Source organism: Dromiciops gliroides, chromosome 4 (genome assembly GCF_019393635.1).
Source record: "Dromiciops gliroides isolate mDroGli1 chromosome 4, mDroGli1.pri, whole genome shotgun sequence".
Taxonomy (NCBI): Eukaryota; Metazoa; Chordata; class Mammalia; order Microbiotheria; family Microbiotheriidae; genus Dromiciops; species Dromiciops gliroides.
In genome coordinates this window covers 492,932,427-492,958,643 of record NC_057864.1, presented here as the reverse complement: position 1 = coordinate 492,958,643, position 26,217 = coordinate 492,932,427, and the positions used below count along the sequence as shown (strand labels likewise).

General features: G+C 52.4%; 1 protein-coding gene across 1 annotated transcript in view; it reads left to right on the top strand.

The window, feature by feature from the left end:
* The window catches only part of HDAC4 (histone deacetylase 4), a 236,364-nt gene extending 210,499 nt beyond the window's left edge, over window positions 1-25,865 (top strand). Inside the window, exons 22-27 of the mRNA XM_044001859.1 lie at window positions 61-158; window positions 6,189-6,307; window positions 8,216-8,349; window positions 17,728-17,827; window positions 18,861-18,995; window positions 20,504-25,865. Of these exons, the coding sequence (XP_043857794.1) occupies window positions 61-158; window positions 6,189-6,307; window positions 8,216-8,349; window positions 17,728-17,827; window positions 18,861-18,995; window positions 20,504-20,592 (675 nt within the window). The 3' untranslated portion in view covers window positions 20,593-25,865. The remainder of the gene's footprint in view (window positions 1-60; window positions 159-6,188; window positions 6,308-8,215; window positions 8,350-17,727; window positions 17,828-18,860; window positions 18,996-20,503) is intronic.
* The last annotated feature ends 352 nt before the right edge of the window (window positions 25,866-26,217 follow it).

Genomic DNA, 26,217 nt, shown 5'->3' with positions numbered 1-26,217 from the left:
CTGATCGCTGGATTCAGCCCCATCGTTTAACTGGTTCCATTCTCCCCTTCCTTGTCCTAGGTCGGCACGGGACCCGGAGTTGGCTTCAACGTGAACATGGCATTCACCGGAGGCTTGGACCCGCCCATGGGGGACACAGAGTACCTAACTGCCTTCCGGTAAGCTGAGGCCCCTGGATCCTCCCTCAGGCCTGAGAGCGCATCCGCTATGATGCTGTCCGATGTCCTCATTGCTGGTTTGGGGGGGTGGGTGGCTGGCACGCTCTATCACAGCCCCCCTCCCCAGGAGGGCACATGGATGCTCCTCTGGGGTCACGCTCAGCACACTGCAAAGCCGGCCAAACGTTAGTTTTCCTGTATTTTGTCAGAGGCCGGATTTTTCCAGCACAGGTGAGAGAGGCAGAATAGGGCAGTTTTACAGATGGGTAAACTGAGTCATGAGCACTTAAGGCCCTCGATCTGTTGAGCCCAGAGGCATCCCAGAGGTTGGCTGCTCCAGCTCCTCCTCTTGTGCACCAGGATTTGGAGGAAGGACACAGGCGGGCATCTGGGCCCTGCCGCTCCCTCTGTGTGACCTTGGATAAGTCCCTTCACTTCCAGAAAACAAGGGGCTGTCACTGGATGGGAGACTCTGAATGGTGGGAGGCCCAAGGTGGCCAGACAGGGGCTCGCAGGGACAGGCCTGGGCGATGGGGGTGGACAGATTGGGGATACCCCCCTTGGGACCAGGCCCCCCATCCTGTCCCCCTCTTCCTCTTGGGGTATTCTCAGTGCTGTCTCCTGGTGGGCACCACAGACTCACTCTCGGTGGAGCAGGCCCAGTGCCTGTCCTTGCTGTATGACTCTGGGCAGAACACAGAGCCTCTCTGGGCCTTGGCATCGTCCTCCATCCCATGGGGCACCAATAATTCATCAGATTGAGACCGATCCACGGCATTGTTGTGAAACGCATGAGGCGCCTAGAAAGGGCGGAGGTGCGGTAGTCATCCTAACAATGTCCACTCCTCCCTGCTGAGAATGAGCGGCTCTGCTGCTAGGCCAGTCCTGGTGGATCTTTGGTCTCTCTGATTGGCCCCTTCTGTAAGGACCCGTGGGATGCTGCTGTGAGCCCTAGAAGGGACCAGCTGTGTGCGCAAAGGCTCTGCTTAGGAAGCCAGTAAGATCCCAGATCCTACAGATGAGGAGATCCCTGAGACCCTAAGCAGCCCAGGTGGGATTTGAACCCAGGGCCTCAGACTTGGGAGCCAGGGAGTGTTCCCCCCAGCATCCCAGCTTCCTTTTCAGCTGTGCTGCCATGGGTGGACAGCCAGTCCTCTCCAGCGGTAAGAGCAGGGGCTCACCCTGGTGACCTCTCCAGTGCCTCCAGCCCCCTCCCCTTAGCGGCACCCATGGGGGCCACAGGTGAATTCAGACGGTGAGCCCAGCTCCTTTGGTGGCTCACCGTCTCTGCTGTGGAGGCCGTGTAATCATGGGGTGACCGTCAGGTAGTGTCATCGCTCTCCTGTGGCCATCATTGCGCCCGCCGCGCCCCCCCCCCGCCATGGCATCAGCACTTCCATCAGTGGTGCCCTGGCTCCGTCCATCCTTCCCTGGGGACCTCTGTTCTCCGAGTCTCTGCTGAAATGGTTTTAATCTCTTGCCAAGTCCCCCCGTGATGCCACCATATCAAGTAAACTTATTAAAGCCTGAACAGCTTGTTTGAAAAGGAAAACTGTCCTCGGCTTTTTATGGATTCTAATGTAAGATGGGGCTTTGATGTTCCCAATTTATGGCTGTGGAGAGAATGGGTTGTAGATCCTTTGCTCTCCCTTTCTTCTGCCTTTCCCTCCCTTTTTTGTGAGCCCCCCGAGACAGCAGCCTTCAAGGCTGCACCTTGTTACGCAGACCCATCGCCCGCCACACTGCATTTGCAGGGGATCAGGCCCGAGATGAGGAAAAGATAAGAGAATGGGCGCTAATGAAATCCAGAGGCGACCCACTTTCCCTATGAACTTGGAAGCACACAGTCGAGAGAGGAAGGCCAGGGGAGGGGGCTCTAATTCGGACCAGCCCCGACACCAAATGGGGAGACTTTGAAGTTTACCCGCGAGGGGGAGAATGGTGGCCTGGCTCTGTTAACCCCTTCCTTTACCTGGCCCCTGCCCACCTTTCTGCAGGCCCCAACGAGAGTCATCCCCAGAGTCAGGATGTTGGGGCGGAGCTAGGGGAGTCTCAACGACACTGGCGGGGCAGGATCTTAGAAGATGGCAGCGGCGACTCTGGATGAGTCGAGGTCTTCCCTGGGATTGCCCCCACCCCCCGCCCCCAGCCCAGGCCCTCCAAGGATCCTTTGGCTATCGATGCAAGTTCTAAATGGGAAGACCGTCTGCATTATTGCCGTCCTCAGAAGGGCCAGCATTGGGTCCAGCCACCTTCGCTTTTGGCTTCAAAGCCGTGCCGGGTCATGAAGTCCAAGCATCTCCTGAGAGAGAACGCTTACTGGCAGAGAGGGGCCTTAGCTCCAAAGCTGGAAGGGACCTGGAGGCCGGCTAATTTAAAGTGCCCAAGGGGAGACCGAGGCAGGGAGCCTTGACCTGAAGAAGCCGGCTCACTTTGCTGGAGCATTAAACAGATCGGTTGGAGTTGCCGGCATTGCTTTTTTTCTTGATTCTGAGGTGGAAGCAGGCAGCTGAATGGAAGTTCTGTGGGATGGGACGAGGCAGGAGTGGGGGGAGCATTACCACAGCAACCTCGCTCTCCTGAGTGGCACAGAGGTGGTGGGCCATGGGTGTGTAGCGAGGCATACGTGGTCAGGCGCGCTCCTTTGTTCCACTCTCCGAGGCTCTTGTATTCTAAGGGAAGCTCTGTTTTGGGGCCAGAGAGGATGCAGCATTGGTTCTAAAGGTGGCAGAGGCTCTTGCGATTGCTGGCATGGGGAGCTACCTGAAGCGGCATGCTCAGAGAAGGCATGCAGAGGAGCCTCGTACAAGTGCACCAACCTGGGGCACCAGACAGACTGGGGGAAACGTTGGCACTTGCCCCCAAATGGGCCTAGAAAGGGCTGAGCACAGAGACAGAAAGGTGGTTGCTCCAGAGGCTCTGCCCAGATGATGGGCCATCAGGCAGGGCCTCCCGAGATCTGCGCTCCCATCCACACATACAGATGGTCCTTGGCCTAGCGACTGCCTCATCCCTCACAACCCCCTTTTGTGGCCCAGCTCTCGAGGAAGCTGCCAGGATTAGTGCCCCCCTTCCCTCTCTCGATCCTTCACAGTCCAGCTTCTGACCCCAGCATTCCCCCCAAACTACCCTCCGGGGGTCCAGTGCTCATTCTCCGTGACCTCTCAGCAGATCTCTCGGCGCGCCTCTCTCCTGGCTCTCCCCCTACCTCTCTGACCACTCCTTCTCCATCTGCTTCCTGGCTCTTCTTTGAGGTCATTCTCAGGCTCTGTCCTGGGCCTCTTCTCATCAGCTCCCAGGGATCCCGGTAGCGTCTCTGGCGATGATTCCAATCGACTTATCCAGCCCTATCTGTCACCTCTGCTAACCCACGGACTCGCCCCTCAAACTGGGCATCCCATAGACATCTCCCACACCGAGCCGCCAGTTGAACTTCCCTGTTATTGACGAAGGTCCGTCCCCCAGACTCGTCCCCAGCCTCACCCCTCCTCTTCCACATCCAGTCTGCCTTCCTAACATCTGCCCGTAGGGTCCCTCCTCTCCTCAGACCCACCCCCGCAGCTCCTGGACATGGCAACAGCTGCAAGGTGGGGCTAGCCAGCCTCAAGCCCCCCGCAAGGCCGTTCTATTAAACGGCCAGTCTGACCTTCCCAGAGCAGGTCTGACCGCATCACCCCCTACTCAGTAAGGCCCAGGGGCTCCCCACGGCCGGGTTCTGATAGGCTTCCTCGTCTCCAGAATGGGAAGGGTAGCACCCCCCAGGTGACCTCCACACGGGTCAGCTGAATGCTGTTGGGGTGGTCGTGTGAGGTGCCTCCCTGGCAGGACTGGAGTCCCGCCTCACAGACAAACTGGCCATGGGAGTGCAGGGCAGGACAGACCCTTCCCCTCCAGGCTCTCTCCCTGCGGGCCGAGGGCTTCTCCTTTCCCTCCCAGTAGCCAGAGGCTGGCCCTGTCCTCACTGTCATCGTTGCAGTCACCTTTGGGCCTCTGTGCCCTGGGACCCACTCTGATCAGGGGCCCAAGAGGGCATTGGAGCCCAGCGGCGGCAGCGCAGGCTCTTAGATTGAGCCCCCAGCAGTGATCCAGGGTCTCCTAAGAAGCGAGCAGGGCCCTCTTGGGCCCTTTTCCCACCTGCCTCTGAGTGCCTGGGACTTTCCCCAGCAGTGGCTCCATTAGCTCCGTCACACCTGAGGCCTGTGGCCCGAGGAAGAAGGGCCGGGCCCCATGCTCTGGCCTCACACTGCACCGGCCCTACTCAGGCCCCTCAGCCTCCCCTCCACCTGTAAGGAACAGCCACAGTCAGGAGGACGATGCCTGGACGAGTCACAATGCTGTCATCGTTGGGAGGAGTCCTCTGGAAGTCCCCCCACAGGGCCATCTACAGCCAGGGGAGCCCCCAGCCCCAGGAGTGTGGGGGGTGCGTGCTTGCCCGCAGCACTGGGGCTCATGGTCGTGCCTGCTGAGCCGGGCGGATCCTGAGATGACACCTCCCAGGTGCCTACCCTTTCTTTTTGGATCTTCAGCTGCCCGTCAGTCAGTGCTCTGTCCGTCTACCCATCTGTCTGTTGTATTGAGCTCCCATCACCCTCCAGCCGTCCATCACGCTGGTCCATCCATCAGGGCCACACAGTGTTCCGGCTCCAGATGAGTCGATGCAGACCCGGTGCTAAGTCGATTCAGAGAGAGCTGAGACGTCCACAAAGCCTTTGGGGGGAACGTGCCAACGATGGAGACCGACCGACTGACCGACGGCTGCCCTTCACGGCTGGGGCACCCTGGGCAGGGCACACGGCTTTTCTGTGCCCTGGGCCACTTTCTGCAATGGGGGCAGGCCCACAGAGGCAGAGGGACAGTCCTCAGGCCAGTGAGACCAGTGGTCAGCTAACAAAAAGCAAACATCCGGGGCCCTTGAGCTGAGCCTTGGAGGGACCCTTCAGATGAACCCAAGAGCCCTCCTGTGGTCCGTGTTTCCTCCTTTCATGGGCCAGGCTAAGGTCCTCCCTTTGGTGCAGTGGGACTGATTTCCAAGGCAAAGGTCCCTGGATTGACCCTCAGCAAGCCCAACCTCTACTGGGTCTGCTGCTGAGCCCTCAGAGGTTTCCAGAAGCCCTGTGGGCTCGGGGCCTTGGCAGCTCCTCTGCTCCAAGCCCCACGTGTCAGCCAGAGCATTTCTGGTGGGCTCCGATCCTTTCAGACCCTGGGTTCTCGAAGACGTCCGTACCACAGGCTCAGCACTTCCCACTGGGCCACCAGGCTCCATTCCTACCAACTGCTCAGGAGGAACAAACGCCAAAGCATGCATGTACTGTGGGTGGGACCCCACCTTGTAACGGCCTAGAAAGTAAGAGTTGAGGAAAGAAAGGTCCCCAACCTTGGCCCTGGTGCCACTGGCACCGTGACAGCCCCTGTCCTGCCTCCTCTGGGGGAGACTGGGTACAAAATAGGGTCCTGGGATCCCAGCCCCCTCCTTTGGCAGAGGAAGAAACTGAGGCACAGGGAGGTGAACTGGCTTGCCAAGGGTCCCACAGCTGGCGAGTTCTCAGGGATTCCTGACTCCAAGCCCATTGTCCCAGAAGATGCAAAGTGGCTGGGGGATGGTGTGGGCTAGACCCTGTCAGGGTCTTGTAGAAACTCAGCTGTGAAGGAGTTGAGGAGGGAGGGCACTGCAGGCCTGGCGCAGCCAGGGCAAAAGCCTGAAGGTGGGAGTTGGGATTCCACAGAAGGGAGCCACAGGCGGGCCCCTGTTGGAGTGGCCCCTGGTGTGTCAACTGCAGACCATCCCCAGTCAGCTGGAGTGTGTGACTCAGTGCATGCATGGCTGGTCGTCTTCACTGCTGTAAGCTGAAGGTCCGCCTGCCCTGGGTGCGAGAGGTCTGCGTGTTCCTTCCTCAGAGCCTCTGAGCAGAGCGTCCCTTGCCACCTCTCTGGGGCTAGCCTGGGTGGAGCAGAGGGGAGGCTGGCTGGGGTAGGGGGGTCTTTGGGGGAGAGGGCCCCATGGGGTTAACAATCTCTCCTTGCGTGTTGCAGGACAGTCGTCATGCCCGTGGCTAACGAATTCGCCCCCGATGTCGTGCTGGTTTCGTCCGGTTTCGATGCTGTGGAAGGCCACCCTACACCTCTGGGTGGCTACAATCTGTCAGCAAAGTGTAAGTGAGACTTTCAGATTGCTCCCGAGCCAGCAATGGAGTGGAGGCTCTGCTCTCAGCACTTTGGAGAGGGGGTGGCCCCGGGGACTCTGGCCCTGGGCCTTTTCCCATCTGTCACAACCAAGAGGCCGGACCATCCCATTTCAGTCTGGACTGTCCTTCTGCCTCCAGCCCTCCGCCCTGGTGGCCTTGAAATGTCCCCATCCTGCACTTTTTCCCTGCTGCTGGTGAAGCCAGCCGGGCACAGGCCTTTCCTGCCTCTCACATCCCCATCAAGAGCAATGCCAGCTCTGGGGAGGGGCTGAGTAATGCAGGCACTGAGGGCATGGCAGAGATAAGCAAGGCCTATTTCTCCTCTCTTGTTTTCATTTCCAATCCTAAGTGAGAGGTGAGGCCTGCTTCCGGCTCAGGCCCATGAGCTGTGCTGACCGAGCTATGGAGACGCCAAAAAAGGTGGCGTGGCCCCTGCTCTCTGAGGGCTGCTGTTCAAACCAAAGGCATTTATTCCTCCTCCACTGCATGCCAGGTCACCAGGCTAGAGAGCCAAGGAACAAAGACAGATTGGAAGTCCGTGCCCTCCAAGGGCATCCAGTGCTTGCTCTGGACAGACACCCCACCTTCTCATGCCCACCAGCCAGGAGGCCACTGCAGCCAGCTGCCAAGCAAGGCCCTGGGACTCCTGGGATCTTCTGGCCCTGGTCTCAGCGAGCCAGCCACGTCGGCTGAGGCCCCACGCCCTAACTCTGCACTTTGCTTCAGAGAGGGGGACATCCTATATTGGTCAAGAATCTCCCAAAGATGTTGTTAATTAGCATCAGGTCTTAGGAAGTTTTGCTAGAATTGCGTGGGTTCTGTGAGGACATGGTCGGGGGTGGGGGGAGCAAGACAGCCTTGGTTGGCTCCACACTGGAGATGCCCAAGGTGTCTTTTCTGCTCCTTGCTGGGGATCTCTCTGGGACTTTGGCCCGCGGGGCAGAAGGCCTCTGGAGGTGGGGCGCTGTGGTTTGTGCCTCCGAGATAGCAACCCTGCCCGACTCTACCCCTTCCCTCCCCCCATGCACGCACACACACACACTTGTACACACACACACTTACATTCCTATACAGATACACACGTATACATTCACTCACACATACACATTGACACACAGACCCATACAGATACACACATACACACATGCACACTTATACACACATGCACATTGACACACAGACCCATATACTCACACACATGCAAACACACACACATGCACATTGACACACAGACCCAAACACATTCATGCACACACACTTGCACATTCACACAGACCCATAGAGATACATACACTTACACACATTCATATACAGATACACACATTCACTCACACACACGCACATTGACACATAGACCCATGCAGATACACACATATACATACATGCACACACATGCACACTTACACACACGCACATTGACACACAGACCCATACACATTCACACATTCACACATTCACACATTCACGCACACACACTTGCACACATTCACACACACACACACACACACACACACACACACACACACACACACCCTGAGTTTGGGGATATAAGTCTCTTAGAGAGTCATATCCTCTTAGATCTTTCCTTGCCCCCCCCCCCCCACACACACACACAGACCATTTTTTACATTAGTAAATTGAAAGCATCAAAAACAGAATCCTTCTATTCGCACAGATCAAAAGGGGGAATCCAGCCCCAAATTCTGCGACGGATTTATTAAACTCCAGCCTGGCTCCCATTAGGCAGCTCGGGCCCCGAGCCCCTTGCGGCTTTTTTCATATGATGTAATACCTTTTGGGGCTGCTTTGATCGTTGGCCAGGAGGCTGCTCGGCTGCCAACCTTTGCCCCCTCCTGCATTTCCTGCCCCCTCCAGGTTTCGGGTACCTGACGAAGCAGCTCATGGGACTGGCCGGCGGCCGCATCGTGCTAGCCCTGGAAGGAGGTCACGACCTGACGGCCATTTGCGATGCCTCAGAAGCATGTGTTTCTGCTTTGCTGGGAAACGAGGTATAAAGACAACAAAAGGTGTCGGGGACAGTTTGACATTGCTGAGATCAAGGGGTAGCGCGAGGGCCTCGGCCGCCCAAGATCTGCAGGGCACCCCTAGGCCCCCACCGGGCCCAGGTGCAGGGGAGGCCACCCATCGACTGACGGGAGAGGGGAATCCTGGGGAAACCGAGAGCTAGCAGAGGCAGCCCCTCAGGCCTGAGGCCCCAGGGAGGCAGTCACCCAGGGAGGAAGCGGGCAGTGAGTGAAGAGGCACCCCATACCACCAGGGGTCAGCTTTGGTGTTTGCTGCTCTTTCTCGGGTGCAGGAGGCCCCAAAGGTCTCCTTTGGGGAGGCTGAGGCCCGGAGCTTGCATCTGTGAAGTACAGGGCTATGTTATTCCCTGACTGGAGCCCAGCAGCAGCCTCAGGGCATAGACTCTCTCCTCGTGGTTTCTGTCTTAAGGCTAAGAAAAATGAGGTTCGAGAGCTTAAAGGGACTCAGCTGGGGTCACGTGGCTAGCACGTGCCTGAGGCTGGATTTGAACTCAGGGCTTCCTGACCCCAGGTGCCGCCCTCTCTCCACAGAGCCTATCCACAAGAGTGGGGATGATTCTGGGAGAGCCTGCTGGCTTTCCTGGAAGGGAAGGAGGCCCCAGAGCCCCTGAACAATAGGTTGGCCCCAGTGGTCTCTGTGGGGATCCTCGGTCCTCCAGGCTACCCGCACCCCACCCTGGCCATAACTGAGGTCCAGGGGGCTTGGCGTCAGCAGAGCCAAAGCTCAGAGCCAGGCCCCAACTCGCAGACCAGTCCACATTGTGCTGCTGCCCTTGAGGGGCTGGTGGAGGAAGGAACCGAGCATACAGGCCGCCCTGGTAGGATGCCCAGGAGAGACGCAGAAGACCAGCAGGGGTCTCTGAGTCTGCTGTGGACTAGGCACTGCCCTCTGGGGCTGACCCTCCCTCTGGGAAGATGGCACCTACATAGCTAAGTAGAGACTTTGGGGGGGGGCGGGGTGCTTCAGCTGAGCTCTGAAGGAAACCAGGACTTCTCGGAGGCAGAAGGGGCAAGTGTGTATATGCCTTTACTCAGGAGCACGGCCTGGGCAAAGGCCTGGTGATGGGGGATAGGGCATGTGCATGGGGTGCTGTGACAAGTCCTGTGGGGGGGGTCATTTGGAGTCGTGTGAAGGATGTTCTGGGGAGGGAAGGAGCCACTTAGCACTGTTAGGCTAGCAAAAGACAGACTAGGCACAGGGGTGAGAGCCCGGGTAGCGTCCTCAGCCATTTGGTCAAACAGCTTCCTGTGGGTGGCTGGGACCATCAGCAGCAGGAGCGGATGATGGGGGAAGGGAGCAAGGGCCCAAGTTGTGGCTGGATGTGCGGATTGGGGGATGACGCCAGCCTGGAGTGAAGGCTGTGGGGTGAGATGAGAAGGCACGGGGGAGTAAGGGCCGGGCAGCCCTCTCTGCCTAGGGGCAATGGCATGGGGTGGGGGGTGGATGGGGGCCAGAAGGAGACATCCCCAAAGACAGATGAGCAGAGGTGGGGAGTCTGGCTGTCACGGAGCAGCCTTCTGGGGCTCTGCTGCCCAGTGAAAGCATGTGTGTGTGTGCGCGCGCGCGCGTGCGTGCACATGTGCGTATGAGTGTCTCACTGGATTTCTGGAGATGACATTTTAGAATAACTACACACTTAATGTCTCCCATTCAAAAACAACTTACCTAATACAACTCTGAATTTGAGTTTAACTCAGAGAGCCCCAAACCCTGGGGTTGGGTAGGCCCCAGGAGACCATTAAACCGCACTCCCCCAGAAAGGGTCGCCTAGTTCCCCCACCCGCCCAAAGAGCTCTCCCGATAGCTGGGACCCCCCCACTCCCCACCTCAGAGACAGTCCCAGCCACTCTGGGAACCTTGGTTGTGAAGAGATCTCTCAGGCCCAAGCATCAGGGTTAGCTCATGACAAAAGAAAGGACCCCAGACCAGAGTTGTGACCTTTGGTCAGCCCTGCCCCGTGCTGCCTCTCCTGAAGTGAGGAAGTTGGGCTTCTTGCCCTGAATGGCAGTGCTGCCCAGTGGATAGAGGGCCAGCCTGGGAGTGAGAAAGGGGAATTCAGGGCCTGCCTTAGACACCCACTGGTGTGGACTCACAGCCCCCAAGATGGAAGCAAGGTGCTGGCCTACACCACTGGATGGCACTGCCACGCCAGGAGGCCTCCTTGGCTCCAAACCCCCACCGGATAGGATGATGCCTCATCTGCCGGGGTGCTGCCTGACTACCTTTCCAGGCCTCAGTCCGTACATCTGTGAAATGGCAGGATCCCTGTCAGCCCCAAATCCGTCACCAGGCACCAGTTATTGAGTGCCTCCTATGCGCCTGGCCCGGCCCCAGGTGATGTAGCTGCCCAGAAGAGTGAGGCAGGCCCTGCCCTGGGAAGCTTCCTCCCTCATACCCAGTCCAGTCCACATTCGCTTCTCTTCTTCAAGCCTGTGATGGCCACGAGAGCACAGGAAGCCTCTGCCTCAGGGGAGCTCCCTGAGCCCCAGAGTGCCCAAGAGGCCCTTCCCAGCCTGGCCCACTCTGACCCTCGGGCTCCCAATTCCAGGCCTCTTCACTGACTATGACCCGCACCTGAAACCCTCCCCTTTCTCTCCGTCTCCTTTTCCCCCTCCTCCCCCTCCTCCTCCTCCCCTTCCCCTTCCTGTTCCCCTCCTTCTCCCTCCCTTCCTCCCCCTCCCCCTCCTCTCCCTTCCCCCCTCCAAGTCTCTGATAACACCCTACTTTCTACAAGTGCTGCCTCTGCCCCTCATCTCCCTCCCCCTCCTTCTCCCTTCCCTCCTCCCCCTCTCCCTTCCCCCCTCCAAGTCTCTGATAAGCCCCTAGAAGAAGCACTCTGCCCCTCCTCTCCGCTCCTCTGTGTGTAGTTGTCTGGTTGGGAGCTCCCCCAGGGCAGGGCCAGCTTTTGCCTTTTTTTCCCTCCTGTGCTTAGCACAGTTTAGGCATACAGTGGGCACTTAATAAATGCTGATTGAGCCGATTGGCTCACTTTGTGACTGGGGACAAATTAGGCACCTCCTTTTCCTCATCCATAGAATGAGGCTAATCCTGTCTCTGGCCCCCCCTTCCAAGGCTGTTGGGATGAGATTATACAAAGGGTTTGGCAGAACCCCTTAATTAGAGGGAAAGGGAGAGGCTGAGGGAACTTAGGTGATCTGCCCAGGGTCACTCCACCAAAGGCACAGCTCAGGGGTCAGAGCCTAAACTGTCTGGGGCCAGGACCAGAGGACCCACAGCATGTTGGGGTTCTCTCCCAGGATTCCCCTTTGAGGTAGGGAGGACCAGGGTCAGGAGCACCCTGGAGTCCTACACATCCAGGGGCTGGCAACGATTACCAGAGATATGAATCAGACTCTTCCCTGACCAGCCACAGGGTAGGGGTCCGGACTGTCCTTTAGCCTAAGTCACTGCCTGCTTTCTAAAGTGTCCTCAGCATTTCATCTACCTTTTCCATAAAGAAACCAGGCTTTCATCTCTTCATCTCAGTTGAAAGACAACTAATTTTTCTCTCCAAAGTCCCCTTTTGAAGCCCATTTTTTTGCCATTTTGTCATGAATGGTTTTTCAGACTGACAATGGCGGGTCTTGTTAGCTTTAAGGACCTCTGGAGGCTCTTGGATGTGTGGCTGCTCGCCTAACAAGAAAACGTTTCTCTGCTTACACACATCAAAAAGCAGGAAACACTCGTTTTATCAAGGACTTTTTTAAAATCTTTTTAATGCAAGAAAGTTGGACGGCCCCCGCGGCTTCTCTGTCCTGCGGGGCCTTTTGATGAAGTTGATATACAGCGTTGTTGGACAATTCTGCACGCACACACATGGGCAGCCAGCTGTGGACAGCAATATGCCAGAGGGGAAATTTGCTAACTTAAGAGAGATGGCTAAATTATATGGTGAAATGGTAGGAAATGGGGGGAGGGGGCTCAGGGCCCCCACAAGTATGTTGGTGCTCTCTTAAAGACAGACCGCGTCAGAAGGCCAAGGCCACTCCTGCAGAGTGGGGTGTTCTCTAGGACAGTAGATTTACTGAATATAGCCGTGCCCCTTGAGAATTAGTTGTCTGGGAGTTGGGGGGCGGGGTAGACACAAGAGCTACAATTGGATGCCGCCTCGAGCCAGATAAAGAGGGTGCACCAAGCTCTGTGAGAAGGTGGACCCCGTCATATCGGGGAGTAGTTCATTGACAGATGCCTTGTTCACAGGGGAAGGTGACGGGGCGGGGGGTGTGTCTGTGTAATATTACGGATAGATGTTGATGCATCTGTGTGTACACGCATACATACACGTCAGCTAAATACACCAAGACGGTCTGGGAACCCCAGGCTCCTAACGGTCCTTTTGTCTTAACACCACAGCAGATATAAGTGTGTGAGGGGAGGCAAGGGCTGCCCTTGGCAAACCTTGGCTGAACAAAGGCAGAAAAAAAGGAAATAAAAAAAAAAAAAAAAGAGTTTTGACAGCATTTGGACTGTTTTCACCATCTTAGTCGCCTTTTTAAAACGAGCTCGAGAAAGCCTGGGACCCCCTGGGAAGGGCCACAAGGCCACTGTTAAAGATCTGAAAGTAATAGACTATGATTTAACTGAGGATTGCCGTTATAAACACACACACACACACACACACACACACACATACAACTATACACATTACACATACACACCTACACACACACAAAAGACAAAATCTTGAAAACTGGGAAACTAGAAAAAAGAAAATAAGGACCAAAAGTTATTTTATGAGAATACAAAGAAAATGATAACCCTTCACTAATCTTCCTCCCCCCGCCCCACGTAATAAAGAATATCCAAATCAACCTCTACAGAATTCTGTGCTTGCAAAATTGGCAACCTTAAAGGAAATGAAGGAATTACCCACAAAATAGAAAATACCCAAATTCTAAAAAACAAGCAATCATCCTTAAACAACTCAGTGTCAGAAAGTGAAATGGTACTCTAAAAGAAGTTCTAAAAAAGAACAAACCCCAAGCGTAGTCCACACAGATTTTAGAACATCTATCTGATGTTGTAGGAACAATATCTATGCTACAAGAATTCTCAGTAATTGAGAAAGCATCGCTATCCGACCCTTTTTATGAGACAACCATGTCCCCTAAAATTTTAAACCAAGGAGGGTGATCAATGAAAGCACAAGAAAGAGAACATCCAGACCTAAGCATCACTGAAAATGGAAGAAATGCAGAACTTTCTTCATAAAATACTCACCAAAAGACCACCAGTGTAATATGCAAAATCTTTGGATTATACAGGGATGCTTGGATGATTCAACATTAGGAAACAATTAACATAATTAATCGTATTAGAAAGAAAAACAACCACAACTTAGTGCTACAAGTGGTGGTTTGAAAAGGAGCATTATTCACTCAGCCAGTCTGCCATGACATGCACAGAAATATATTTTTTTTGGCAATGAATGTGACAAGAGTTTTGGCATCGAGTTAGACTGAGCCCAGCATAAACTAGAGCCCTCGCCTGTCTGTTTTCTCTATTCTCCAGGCACACGGACACACACACACACACTCCCCAAACACTCACTCTTCTCACCCTTGGGGTGTGGAGGGTTCAGGGTTGGACTTCCATGTTGCTTTTAGGAACTGATACCCCCCATGGATCTCAGGCCTCTGAGCCAAGCTCTTTTCCACTGACTGTCTTGGTCTCACACACCCCCCAGAATTCAGCATCAACGGTTTTTACCCCTAAACTCAGCCAAGGTGCACCCAGTCTGTGCCTCCATTTCCCCATCTGTGAACCAACCCCACAGGGAGTATAAAGCCCCATAACTGCTGGGTCTTCTGTCATGGGTTGGAGCTTATGTTTTTTCAGAGCTTGTCACAGGGGAAAGGACCCCACACCAGCAGCTGGTATTTGGATCCACCCACCAAAAATGAAACATTGCAGGAAGTGTCCTTTGGGATTTGGTGTCGATTCAGTCTGTGCTGTAGTTACTTTCCATTGAGAGTTATTTCAGCCCTGACTTGGCCAGCTCCTTAACCATCAGGCTACCATTGTCTTCACCATCCAGGTCACTAGTGAAAAAGTTCCTCAATTCTCTCTCCCCCTTATTTCGCATGGGAGGAAATCGAGGGTCTTGGGAGGGATCCCACAGCTAGTGAAGAACAGAACTGGGCACCAGAACCTGGGCCTATTGACTCTTTCCATGAAGCCTTTTCGATTCCGTTCACTTTGAAAATGGGATGTGGCTGGTCTTGTGCTGTCTTCCCTAAGAACAGACTTGCTACGGTGAATATTCTGGGTAGCAGGAGGCCATCTCTCTGTGGGTCTTGGTCCCCAGATGTCCCCATCCCCTTATCCTCTAGCCTAGGTCTTAGAAAATGGTGGTCCCAAGTCCACACTTAACCTACTTGAAGATGCTGTAGAAGGTGACCGCAGAAGTTCCTTCTTCTAGACTAAACAATCCTCACTCCTGTCCTGTTCTTAATCCTGTGTGTGCTGGGTGCTGAGGATATGGCTGGGCTTCCCTTCCCCTGGGTAGATGGCGTATAAACAGAAACGCAGACTCCGTAGACTCTGTTCTGATGACAGTGAGACCTCCGCTGCTGAGCCTTGAAGCCAGGGAGTCTGAGAAACAAAGGGGGGGGGGCTCGGTGCACTCCAGGCATGGGGAGCGTCTGTGCAAAGCACGCAGTGGGAAAACAGGAGCACCATCTGGGGGCTAGCGAGCAGCAGTGTAATGAGAAGAGAGAGCGCCGGGAGGGAGGAATGGGGAGGCCAAAGCGGGGCCATGGGGTGAGGAGGCAGTGGGAGCCAGTGAGGACTTTGAGCCGGGTAGTGACATGGGCAGACCCACAATCGAAGGCAGGGTTTCCTTCTCTGTCATCCCCGCAGTGCCTGGCACATAGTAGGCGTGTGGATTGATGACTTTGCTGTGGACATAGCAGAGACCAGTTCGGAAGCTAGTGCCTTGGTCCTGGTGAGGGGGGATGAAGGCCTGGGCCAGAGAAGGGGCAGATGGGAGTGGTCATGTGGAGCTCCCAACACTAAAATCACTTCAGTGGCTTTCCTGGGCATCTCAGTCTCTCTGCTTGAGATCCTTCCCCGAGAAGCCTCTGGGGCCTCCTTGAGGTCATAGGGACTGTTGCAAAAACCAGCCCTGAAGTGGAAGGGAAGGCCCTTTTCCCCCAGGCAGCCCTCCCCCTGCCCCAGGAGATCCCATGAGTGGTGTCATTTCTAGCAATAAAACAGCTTTTTACAAACCCTGGAAAGCCTCCCTCCAAATTCCACCTAGAATTTGCCAACACATTTGACAACCCATTTTCTTGGGGATTCTGATGATCTCATAATTCTACCAAGACCCAAGTGAACAGTTCTGAGCTAGAAACTGCAGAAACTCTCCCTATGGCTAATGAAAGACACTCTGAAGAACAGAGAGGTTGATTAGACCCGCCCCCCCCCCCCAAACTGATCCACCTGGATCGTTGTTTTATCTTCCTAAGCTCCAGGTCCTCTGTCTTCCCCACCCCACCCCCAAAAAGACCAACTTCTAAAAATAACATTTTATTGATATCTTTTGTTTTTACCACCTTATTTTCCCATTGTATTATTTGCCCACCTCCTCCCCTGAAGGCCAAACCCTATAATAAAAAATATTTTAGCAACATATCTCAACTAGCATATCTAAAAAAGCATGATATGATATGCAGGACCCACACCTCTGAGAGGGAAAAAAAAAAAAGCAAGGAGACACAAGATGAACTACTAAAAATAAAATATAAAAATACCCCAACATATTGAACATTGTTTAGCTTACCCAGAGCCTTTGTGACCAGGATTCCTGATTCTCTTGATAGTAAATTTTGTCTTAAATCAGCCAAGCAACAAGCGTCAATTAAATGCTTACCATGTGTTGGGACTATTTCAGTTAAGCACAGACAGAGGCAAAGTTGTTGCTGAGGCTCTAGGAAGAGCCACTCTAACTTTCCTCAGTGTCATTGTCCTACCATTGAACCTCCGGGTGTAAGGGGCTGAAATGCTGGCGAGTCTGCCTGAAATCGCCAATCAGTTAGAAGCTTTAGCGAGAGTTAGGCTTTTCAGCATTTATTAAGGAGAAGAAGAATTTGGTAAAGAGAGAGAGAAAGGCCTAGATTCATTATCTATCGAAGGGAGAGCGTATCTTTAACTCCCTTCCCCATCAAAGTCCTCATGAAAGGGAGTGAGAGCGCCAGCCTCGCCCCCTCTTCCTCCCACAAGCAAACGTCACTTCCTGACACCAAAGAAAAGCCGCATGTCTTGCCCTCAGGCGCCTTCTCCTCATGGTGGAGCTTTCCTACAGTGTCTCCAGCAGGTAGCATCGTTCCAATCATTACAGTCCCCCCTTTGTTTCTTCAAGAAACACAGGGTGTTTCCCTGATGAAACAGTCAAAAATAACAGAATATAATACCCTATGCTAACAAACAATATGTTAATAACAATATAGAAAAAGGAGAAAGAGGGGATTTTGTCCAGAAGGGCAGTCCCTCATGAACCGGCACTTTGACACTGGCCTGCAGAGGGAGGGCCTCTGCAGAGAATACGTATTACAAATGGTGTACATAACAACAGAAGGGAATAAAAATCAGCAAAACAAAACTGTTTGTTCAGTCTTAGAAAGTCTTTTCTCAGATAATTCTTGGGACTTCCTCTGGGTGTAGTCGTGGAATGGAAGTCTTTTCAGGGGCTGATGTGTGGATGCTGGTAATCAGACAGGAAAATTTCCTACAAAATTGACCTTAACACAACTTTTAAAATAGCTTTGTCAATAATCAAATCAAACAATGAAAGTTCTTAAAAACATGTCCAAGGGAATTCAGAATCTTACTTGTTACACATGAAACATATAATAATGGGAATGATAGCACTAGCTTGTTCTGAGGCTAAGAGAGGATGGTGTCTCTGAGATGCTTTTCAAACTTAAAGCACACAGAGGGTATCAGCATAACTGGCTGAATTTTTAAGAAAGCCACCAGTTGCCTTAGATGTCAGCTGCTGCTGCTGCTGCTGCTGCTGCTGCTGCTGCCCATGGTATCCTCCTCCTGAGCTCAGGATCATAAACTTAGAGCTAGAAGGAACCAAATGAAGAAACTGAGGCCCCAGTGAATGAAATGAGTGTCCCACGGTCACGCAGCTTGTAAATCTCTGAAGCAGGTTTTAGACGTTCAGCTCTGCACCATAAACACTGCAGAACCGCTGCCTCCTCTTTGCTCTGTGGCCGGGAAGGTGGCACCAGAGGCAAGCCCTTCTGCTGGCACAGTTCACCACCGGGCAGGCTTCCCGCCCCCAGACACCCACACAGAGACTCCTTAATTCACTTGTTTCTTTCTCCTCCCAGCTGGATCCTCTCCCAGACAAGGTCTTGCAGCAAAGGTCAAACGCCAATGCGATCCACTCTATGGAAAAAGTCATCGAAACCCACAGTGAGTATCTTCTGGGTGGGCGCGGACACAGAACCCTCCCCACTCCCTTGTGCTAGCTGCCCTGCCCGCTGGCCCCCTTTCCATGTCCTCTCTAGCAATCCCTCCCTCCGCTGCCTACCCCAGGAGCTCTGGTGCCGCCTCCGTGGCATTCAGAAGCCTAGCGGTCAGGAGTTGGCTCCAGACCATGGCTTCTTCAACGTTTTCCACTCACAACCCCTTTTCACCCAAGAAATTTTTATACAACTCCAGGTTTATAGGGACTTTAAATAGATAGACAGAGCAAACTTTTATGGCCAAATTGTACGTGACCCCCACATTCGGTTCCATGACCCCATGTGGGGTCGGGACCCGCAGTTTAAGAAGCTTCAGCCTAGAGTCAAGTCCGGGCATTATGCTGAACCCTGGGGATAATAAGAGAGGCAAAGACAAAGCCTGCCCTCATGGAGCTTACAGTCTAAGGGAGGAGGCCACGGTATACAGATGAGTTCTAGACGAGACGAATGGGAGACAGTCTGTAGAGGGAAGGTTTCTGGGAGAAGGTGGCATCTTAGCCAGGTACTAAAGGGTCTAGGGGGGCCAGGAGGGTTAGAGAGGGAGGAGGCACAGACCATTGGCCAAAGGCCCATTTCAGCCAGTGTCCATAGACTGCCCGGTGCCCGTTGGGCACTACGCTAGGCTCTGCCCCTCCCACCTTCCAGATGGGCTTTGGCCTCAAATGCCCATTTGCTCTGTGACATCCTGTCTTCTTCCTGTGTGACCGTCTCTCCCACCTGGAACGCCTTCCCTAAACCCAGTCACAGAGCTAGGGACAAAGGCAAGCAGGGGGGCTGCCACCTGGAAGAGAGGTTTGGGGGTTTGATGTCAGGCTTCTTCTAAGGACAGTTTTTGGGGCTGCGCTAAAAAGCAACAAGTGTTGAAAGTGGCCGTGCTGTGCTCGGGAAGCCTCCACCTGGGGATGGCAGTGTGCCCGCAGCCTGGATGCAGGAGGGGAGGTTGGGCTGGGCCCAACGGACCCCCCCTAACACTGCTTCTTCCTCCTCCAGGCAAGTAATGTCGGGTCCCTGCAGCGCTTTCCTCCACGGTGGGTATTCTCTGCTCGAGGCCCAGAAATGTGAGAATGAAGAGGCAGAGACTGTTACCGCACTGGCCTCGCTGTCTGTGGGGGTCAAGCACGCCGAAAGAGGTGGGTTTGCCCGCTGCTGGCCAGGGAGCTCAGGGATGGGTCCACGCGAGGCTCCCTGGCACCAAACCGTGCCTGGGTCTGCTACTTGACCCCTCCTCTTTCCCCAGTGATTTTCACCTACGTGGCTGTTGTCTGAGGGCCGAGGGTTGGCCATGTTGAGAGTAGGAGCCTCTGGCACCTTTCAAGGTACCATGGGGGTAGTGGTGCCAAGTGGGGGAGGGTGAGCAGGGATGCAACACTTGACTTTAGAAACAGAGGCAAGTATACTAAACTGCTTCCAGTTGTGACAAACTCTAGAAATATGTGGAAGGAAGTTTAATCCAGAAAGATTGACTTAGGGGGAAAAAAATGACTTCTCAGGGTGGGGGAAGCATAGCAGGGAGATGCTGGGGGGGGGGGGCTTAGCACGATGGGTGGTAGCAGATTGCATTGAGCAAGAAAACCCAGTGTGTAAAATGCCTATAGAGGATCTGTGACCCTGAACCTGAACTGACTCTCCCTCTCTGTCTCTCTCTGTCTCTCTCTCTGTGTCTCTGTCTGTCTTTATCTGTCTGTCTGTATCTCTGTCTCTCTGTCTCTGTATCTGTCTCTCTGTCTCTGTCTGTATCTGTCTCTCTCTCTCTGTGTCTGTCTGTCTCTGTCTCTATCTCTGTCTGTCTTTATCTGTCTCTGTCTCTGTGTCTCTGTCTCTCTCTGTGTCTCTGTGTCGCTCTCTGTCTCTGTATCTCTGCCTGTCTTTGTCTCTGTCTCTCTCTCTGTCTCTCTGTATCTCTCTGTCTGTCTGTCTGTCTCTCTGTCTCTGTCTGTCTCTCTGTGTCTCTGTCTCTGTATCTCTGCCTGTCTCTCTGTCTCTGTCTCTGTCTGTCTCTCTCTGTCTCTCTGTGTCTGTCTCTGTCTGTGTCTCTGTCTCTCTGTATCTTTCTGTGTCTCTGTATCTCTCTGTCTCTATCTCTATCTCTCTGTATCTCTGTCTCTGTCTCTGTGTCTGTCTGTCTCTCTCTGTCTCTGTCTCTCTGTATGTCTCTGTCTCTGTGTCACTCTCTGTCTCTGTATCTCTGCCTGTCTCTGTCTCTCTCTGTCTCTCTGTGTCTCTGTCTGTGTCTCTGTCTCTCTGTATCTCTCTGTGTCTCTGTCTCTGTCTCTCTGTTTCTGTCTCTGTCTCTGTCTCTCTATCTCTCTGTGTCTCTGTCTCTGTCTCTCTCTGTGTCTCTGTATCTCTCTGTGTCTCTGTGTCTCTCTGTGTCTCTGTCTCTGTCTCTGTCTCTCTATCTCTCTGTGTCTCTGTCTCTGTGTCTCTGTCTCTCTCTATCTCTCTGTGTCTCTGTCTCTGTCTCTCTCTGTGTCTCTGTCTCTGTCTGTCTCTGTCTCTCTGTCTCTCTCTGTGTCTCTGTCTCTCTCTGTGTCTCTGTCTCTGTCTCTCTGTGTCTCTGTCTCTCTCCTTACCCCACCTCCTTCACCCCCTCTTCCCATGTCCTTTTCCCCTTCCATGACTCTGGGTGAAATCACAGGTCAGATGATGAGCCTATGGAAGAGGAACCGCCCCTGTAGCCTCCGGCTCGAATCTGCTGGTCTCTCGTTTGTGCGTCTTTTGTCTTGAAGCTCTGCCAAGAAAATTCCTCGTTGCTCCTGCGTCCTGTCAGGGTGTTCTCCCAGAATACAAAAGGACAGCCAGGTGTGACACAACAACAGGACTGGTCTTTCTGGATATGGAAACCAGGTCTTTCTGCATCTCCAGACCTCTAGATATCCATATAGATATATATCTACATCCCTAGATATATAGACACGGGCGCCGAGCCCCCCCCCACCCGCCAGACATCCATGGCCTATGGGCATCGACCACGGACCCGCTGGGGAGCGCAGACACACGTGAGACACGCGTGGAGCCAGGCGCTCTTTCTCCACTCCGCAGTGGGGACCCTAGAGGAGAAAGCAGCCGGTGGCGGCTTTGGGCGGACAGGCCACGTGGTGTGAAAACAGACAAGGGCGGCCGCAAAGGAGACCCACGTTTCAAAGCTCTAATAACACAGAAAACAAACTTTGTTAAAACTGGTGCTTAAGGTTTGATTACCCACAATTCCGCAGTCTCCGTTGAAACCACTCGACTCATCGTGTAGCTTGTTTGTTTTTTTAGACAAATAAAAGGAGAAAAAAGCAAAGGGGGGAAAGGGTTGATGCCTCTGCCTGTGGGGGAGTCGGAAACATCCTCGACAAGCCCTGATGATGCTCGAGGGTGGGTTTTTACCGGGGAGGGTGGGGGGCCCAGAAGACTCATCTCTCTCTCTTTTTTAATAGAACAAAAACAGGAAAAATCATGAGTGCCCCCGGGAGGAGTCGGGCTTTAGCTTTTCAAAGCCGCCTGAAGATGAGAGTTTGTGCCTTTTTTTCAATTGATCTGATGGATTTGGTGTGGCTGATTTTTCAGAAGTTTGAAGGACAATGCCTTAAGTTTAAAAGAAAAGAAAAAGCAGGACTCTGTGGAGCGACTTCCTCTAGCTGACGGAGCCAAGACCTGCCAGCAAGCCCAGAGCGAGGGAGAGTGAGCGGGAGCGAGCAGGAGCCTCTGGCCTCTGCTCACATGAGGACTGAAAGCAAGCCAGCCTCCCTGCTGCGGCTCCAGAATTCTCTCCCGATTTGGGGAGCAATGGGGCGGGGGGGGGGGGCGTTGTTTGGGTTTTTGTGGTTCTATTTCATTTCATTGCTGTTTAAGACAAATTAAGGGAGTTGCCCCCAAAGTGGCAAATACTGTTGGGTGTTTTGAAGTCTGACAAATTTTCAACAATCCGAGGCGTTTTCTTCCCGGCATTGATTCTCTAACAGTCGAACGCAGCAGTTTGGTTGTTGACGCATGTAATAGACACATTTGCAGTTTTAAGATTGGGTGCTTTTTTCCCTGAGAGCAAACTAGCACGAGGTATTGCTTCAATTGTAGGTATAAATAGATAGATATATATATATATATGTATGTATGTATAATGTATATTCCAAATGTACTCCAAGCTTAGAAACTTGATTCTTATGAAATCTTGATAAAATATTTATAATGCATTTATAGAAGAAATAAAAGGTAAATATAATCAATGCAGATTGTAAAAGTCACCTTTGAAAGGTCCCTAGCCAACGGTTACCTTGTGAATTGGACCAGAGTGGTGCTGAGGGAAAGAGAGAGTTAGACTGGCTTCAGTTCACCAACACAGTAGCCACTGGGCAACTACCCGCCACGTCTGCATTTTCATTTCAGGTTCTGTTTGTTTTGTTGGCTTTCTTTTCTGACAGGACCTCTGACCCCCCCTCTTTGCACACATACACACAATGAGTTTGGGGGGTTTTGGGGGGGGAGGTTTGATAGCAAGAACTAGAGAAATTTGTTGTTGATTTTTGTATCAGTTGTTTCCAATCCGGAAGAAACCTCGTTTGTGTGGATTTTACATTTTTTCTCCATGACTAATAATGATGTCAAAAGGCCTTTCTTGCCTCCGTCCTTGCTTGTACATTTTTTTTAACTTTTTAACGTCTTGGTTTTTTTATTATCATGGGGGGGAGGGGGTTAGTTTTTGTACAGTCAGCATCTTTTTGCCAGGCTGAGGAGACTTTACAGTTTAGAGTTTGTTTTCGTAAAGGGAGCATTTAATGAACAGAGGGGCTGGTCGGGCTCACTTGTGGACCGATACCCGCCAAGGTCTATTCTCCAAAGGAGCGGGGTGTTTTTTACCTTCCCCATCATCATGTTGGACAGGGCCTCCCTTCACTGTCACGGCTGTATAGAGCTCCTCTGGGGAAGACTTGTCAACCTTCCTTGAAACACCATTGTTGAGATCGAATTGAACTCTTGTTCTCCAGAGATCTTTGGGAAAAAATGCTTCTGAGAATGTTGAACTAGGCGAGGAGTGTGGTTTTTCCATTTTTTTTTTTCTTTCTGCCATCTGGTTTAGACCCTCACTAGGAAGCACCAGATGATTCCTGGAGGATGGGTGTGTACGAGACCGATTGGCACACGGACTTTTTTTCTTTTCCAAAGCCTATAGAATAGTACAATTCACTCCTCTGGACAAGCCGTGTTTTCGCTTTCTTTTTTTGTGACATTTGAAGTCGCCATTTTCATTCCAAAATTGATTGAATTCAGACTTGTGGAAAGAATTTGAAACTCCGAGGGGGGGCTGGGATGGTCCCCTCTCTGAAGGGGCAGCCAAGGAATTTTCTGACCTTGTTCAGCTTTTTCCGATCCACACTAACGGCATGGGACGATTTCTTCGTTTATCCTTGAGCCTTAGACCTGCACGCAGCCGAGTGAGAAGGTCAAGGTTTGGGTGCTGAAAGAAAAGGCCCCCTTTGCCCCAAGTGGGCGCCCCTTCTTCTCCATAGGTCTAAACCCTAGTCTGACTTCTTGGGGCTGCTCGGCCTGGGTTTGGTTTTATTTTGAGGCTTTCAGATTTTGGGGTTGGGGGGGGCAGAGGAAAGGAAGGAATCATTTCTTCTCCTCTGGCGTAGGAAGGCCGAAGGCTCCCCCCGCCCCTTCCCTTTTCTCAGACTTTCCAAGCTCTCCTCTGGAGCACAGCACTCAGTGTCGGCAGCAGGGGGGATTTTTGTCGGGGTTCCCTCCTCCCTGCAAGCAGTTACAGGAGAGAAAACAGTTGTTTGTCATTTTTACAAGATGCTGGGGATAACCGGGACCTTTCTGTGGCCACTTGTTATTCTTGGACTTTGTGCTATTTATTGCATGTTGCAAAGCCCCATCCAGTGAAACCCCCCTAGGTTTGTCCTCCTCCTTCGGCCCCAGGCGATCTGTTTCAAGAATTGATTGTTTCACTTTGGTTTTTCTCTTTGGGCGGGGGTGGCCCGCACTTGGCCTTTCTGCTGGCTCCCCTTCTCCCCGTCTGACCACAACTGTCGCTGGCCCATGGATGGAGCTTCCTTTAGCTCTCCACTCTCATGCCAACCCCATTTCTCACTTGCACCTTTGCTGAGACTCCTGGGGCATTTTCCAAATGTCGGTCCACAGGGTGGGTGAGTGAGCACTTTACTGGCCCCTGGGGCGAGGGCTGGGGGTCCCTGCTGGCGCTCCTGGAACAGCTCGGGTGGCTTGTGGCCACGGTCCCCATCTGTCCTTTTCATTATCCCGGCCCGGAGCCTGCCCCCCCCCCCAGGATGTGCCTGAGCTCCACCAGCAGGAGCACCGACCCATTTCGACCCGGTTGGGGCCGATCAGTGGCCGCTCCCCCCGCGTTGGTGTTCAGCGGGCCCTGGTTTAAAAGGGCCCCTCATCAAAGCCATTCTGCTTCTCCTGTTTCTTACCTTTTATCCCTCTATCTGTTTGGAGAAGGAGGTGGGGGGGTTTCTTTTATTCCGTGGTCTCAGACAGACCCAGAAGCTGCAAGGGCAGGTTTGCAGGACCCCCCCCCCCCAGCCCCTGCTAGGGAGGGGCTGGGGAGGCCGATTGTTTTTCAGCTTTGTTTTTATTTTCGATATAGAACATTCCTTTGTATTCGTCACAGTCATGTATTCATTCCATTCTGCTTTTTGTAAACTTTGGGGCCCACGTGTTTTACGGGCATTGATATATATATAAATATATATAAATATATATGAATATATTTTTTTAAGTTTCCTACACCTTGAGGTTGCATGGTCTGTAAGGTTGGCATGTCTTTCTATTGTACACAGATTTTGCACGCCAGACTTGGCAGCTTTGGGGAAAAAAACAAAAAAACAAAAAAACAAAACCTGTTTTTTTCCCCCTCTCGTGGCATTTGCAGATTTTGTAAAAGGTGGGACATTTTCTGTAAAGCAAAATATGGACAGAGAGTTGGGGGGGGGTTGCGTCTTACTGAACTTATTCTGAAGAATTTGTGCTTTTTGTTGTAAGAAAAATAAAAGGACTACTCAAACCTTTGTCATTTTAAGGAAAGAGTCTATGAGCACTGGTGACAGCCCAATAATAGAGTTTATTGTATTGATGTGGAAACAGTGTTTTGGAGAAACTATGCTAAATGCAAAATGGAAACTGCCTGGGTTCTTCAAGGATGTTTTTCTTTCGGGGCTGGGGGGAAGGGAGGGGGGAGAGACGTGGTTTTGGTTTGTTTTGTTTCATTTCCTTTCAAGGGGTGAGTGAATGCAACCCTTTCTCGACGACTGGACTTTGTTTGGACAAAAAAACAGAAAACAAAAAAAAAAAACTTGACGTGGAGCCTAAAGAGTTAACTTCTTAGCGCCCCTCCCCCCTTTTAAAAGTGACTTTTAGATGACGTTATTGATCGATCTCACGTTCCGATAAACAGTCGAGGACTGTGTGAGCAACACTGTGGTTTAAAGTTTTATTCTATCGACTGCATTGTAAGGAAACCCAAAGTTTCTTCATTGTTCTGAAGCCAGCGGCTTCCCTTTGTCTTTGATGTTGATTTTCAAAGTATCCTATTGAAAGAAAAAGGAATCTAACATTTGTGTGTGTGTGTGCTCCATAGTGGAGGTGCTAGTTTCCATTTATGGGGATGACAAACTTATATATATATATATATAATATATATATATAAAAGGGGGGTCGAAGCATTACTCGCCCGAGAGCTTATTACCGATCTATAGTATCCAAAGCTGTATCTATATTATATTCTCCATGCTCAGAATGACGTCACCATTGGTAGCAGCTACCACTTTCTCTGTCAGCCAGACACCATCTCCCTCTTAATTGTGCGGAAGGGGGGCGGGGCGGCGGCGGCAGCGGGGTTCTTTGTGCTGACCTCTGCCTTTGGCCCTTGCCTCTGCTCAGTAGACCCGGAGGTCGGTCTCGGTCTCGGTCTCGGTCTCGGTCTCGGTCTCTCTCTCTCTCTCTCTCTCTCTCTCTCTCTCTCTCTCTCTCTCTCTCTCTCTCTCTTTCTCTCTCTCTTTCTCTCTCTCTCTCTCTCTCTCTCTCTCTTTCTCTCTCTCTCTCTCTCTCTCTCTCTTTCTCTCTCTCTCTCTCTCTCTCTCTCTCTCTCTCTTTCTCTCTCTCTTTCTCTCTCTCTCTCTCTCTCTCTCTCTCTCTCTCTCTCTCTCTCTCTCTTTCTCTCTCTCTCTCTCTCTCTCTCTCTCTCTCTCTCTCTCTCTCTCTCTCTCTCTCTCTCTCTTCTTTTTTTTCTGGTCGCTGTCGTTTTCTCATTTCTCATCCTTGTTTCGTTCTGGTTAATCCCCCCACCCCCACTGGCCAATGGTGTCTTTCTCTGACAGTACCGACTTCTATTGGAACTTTATT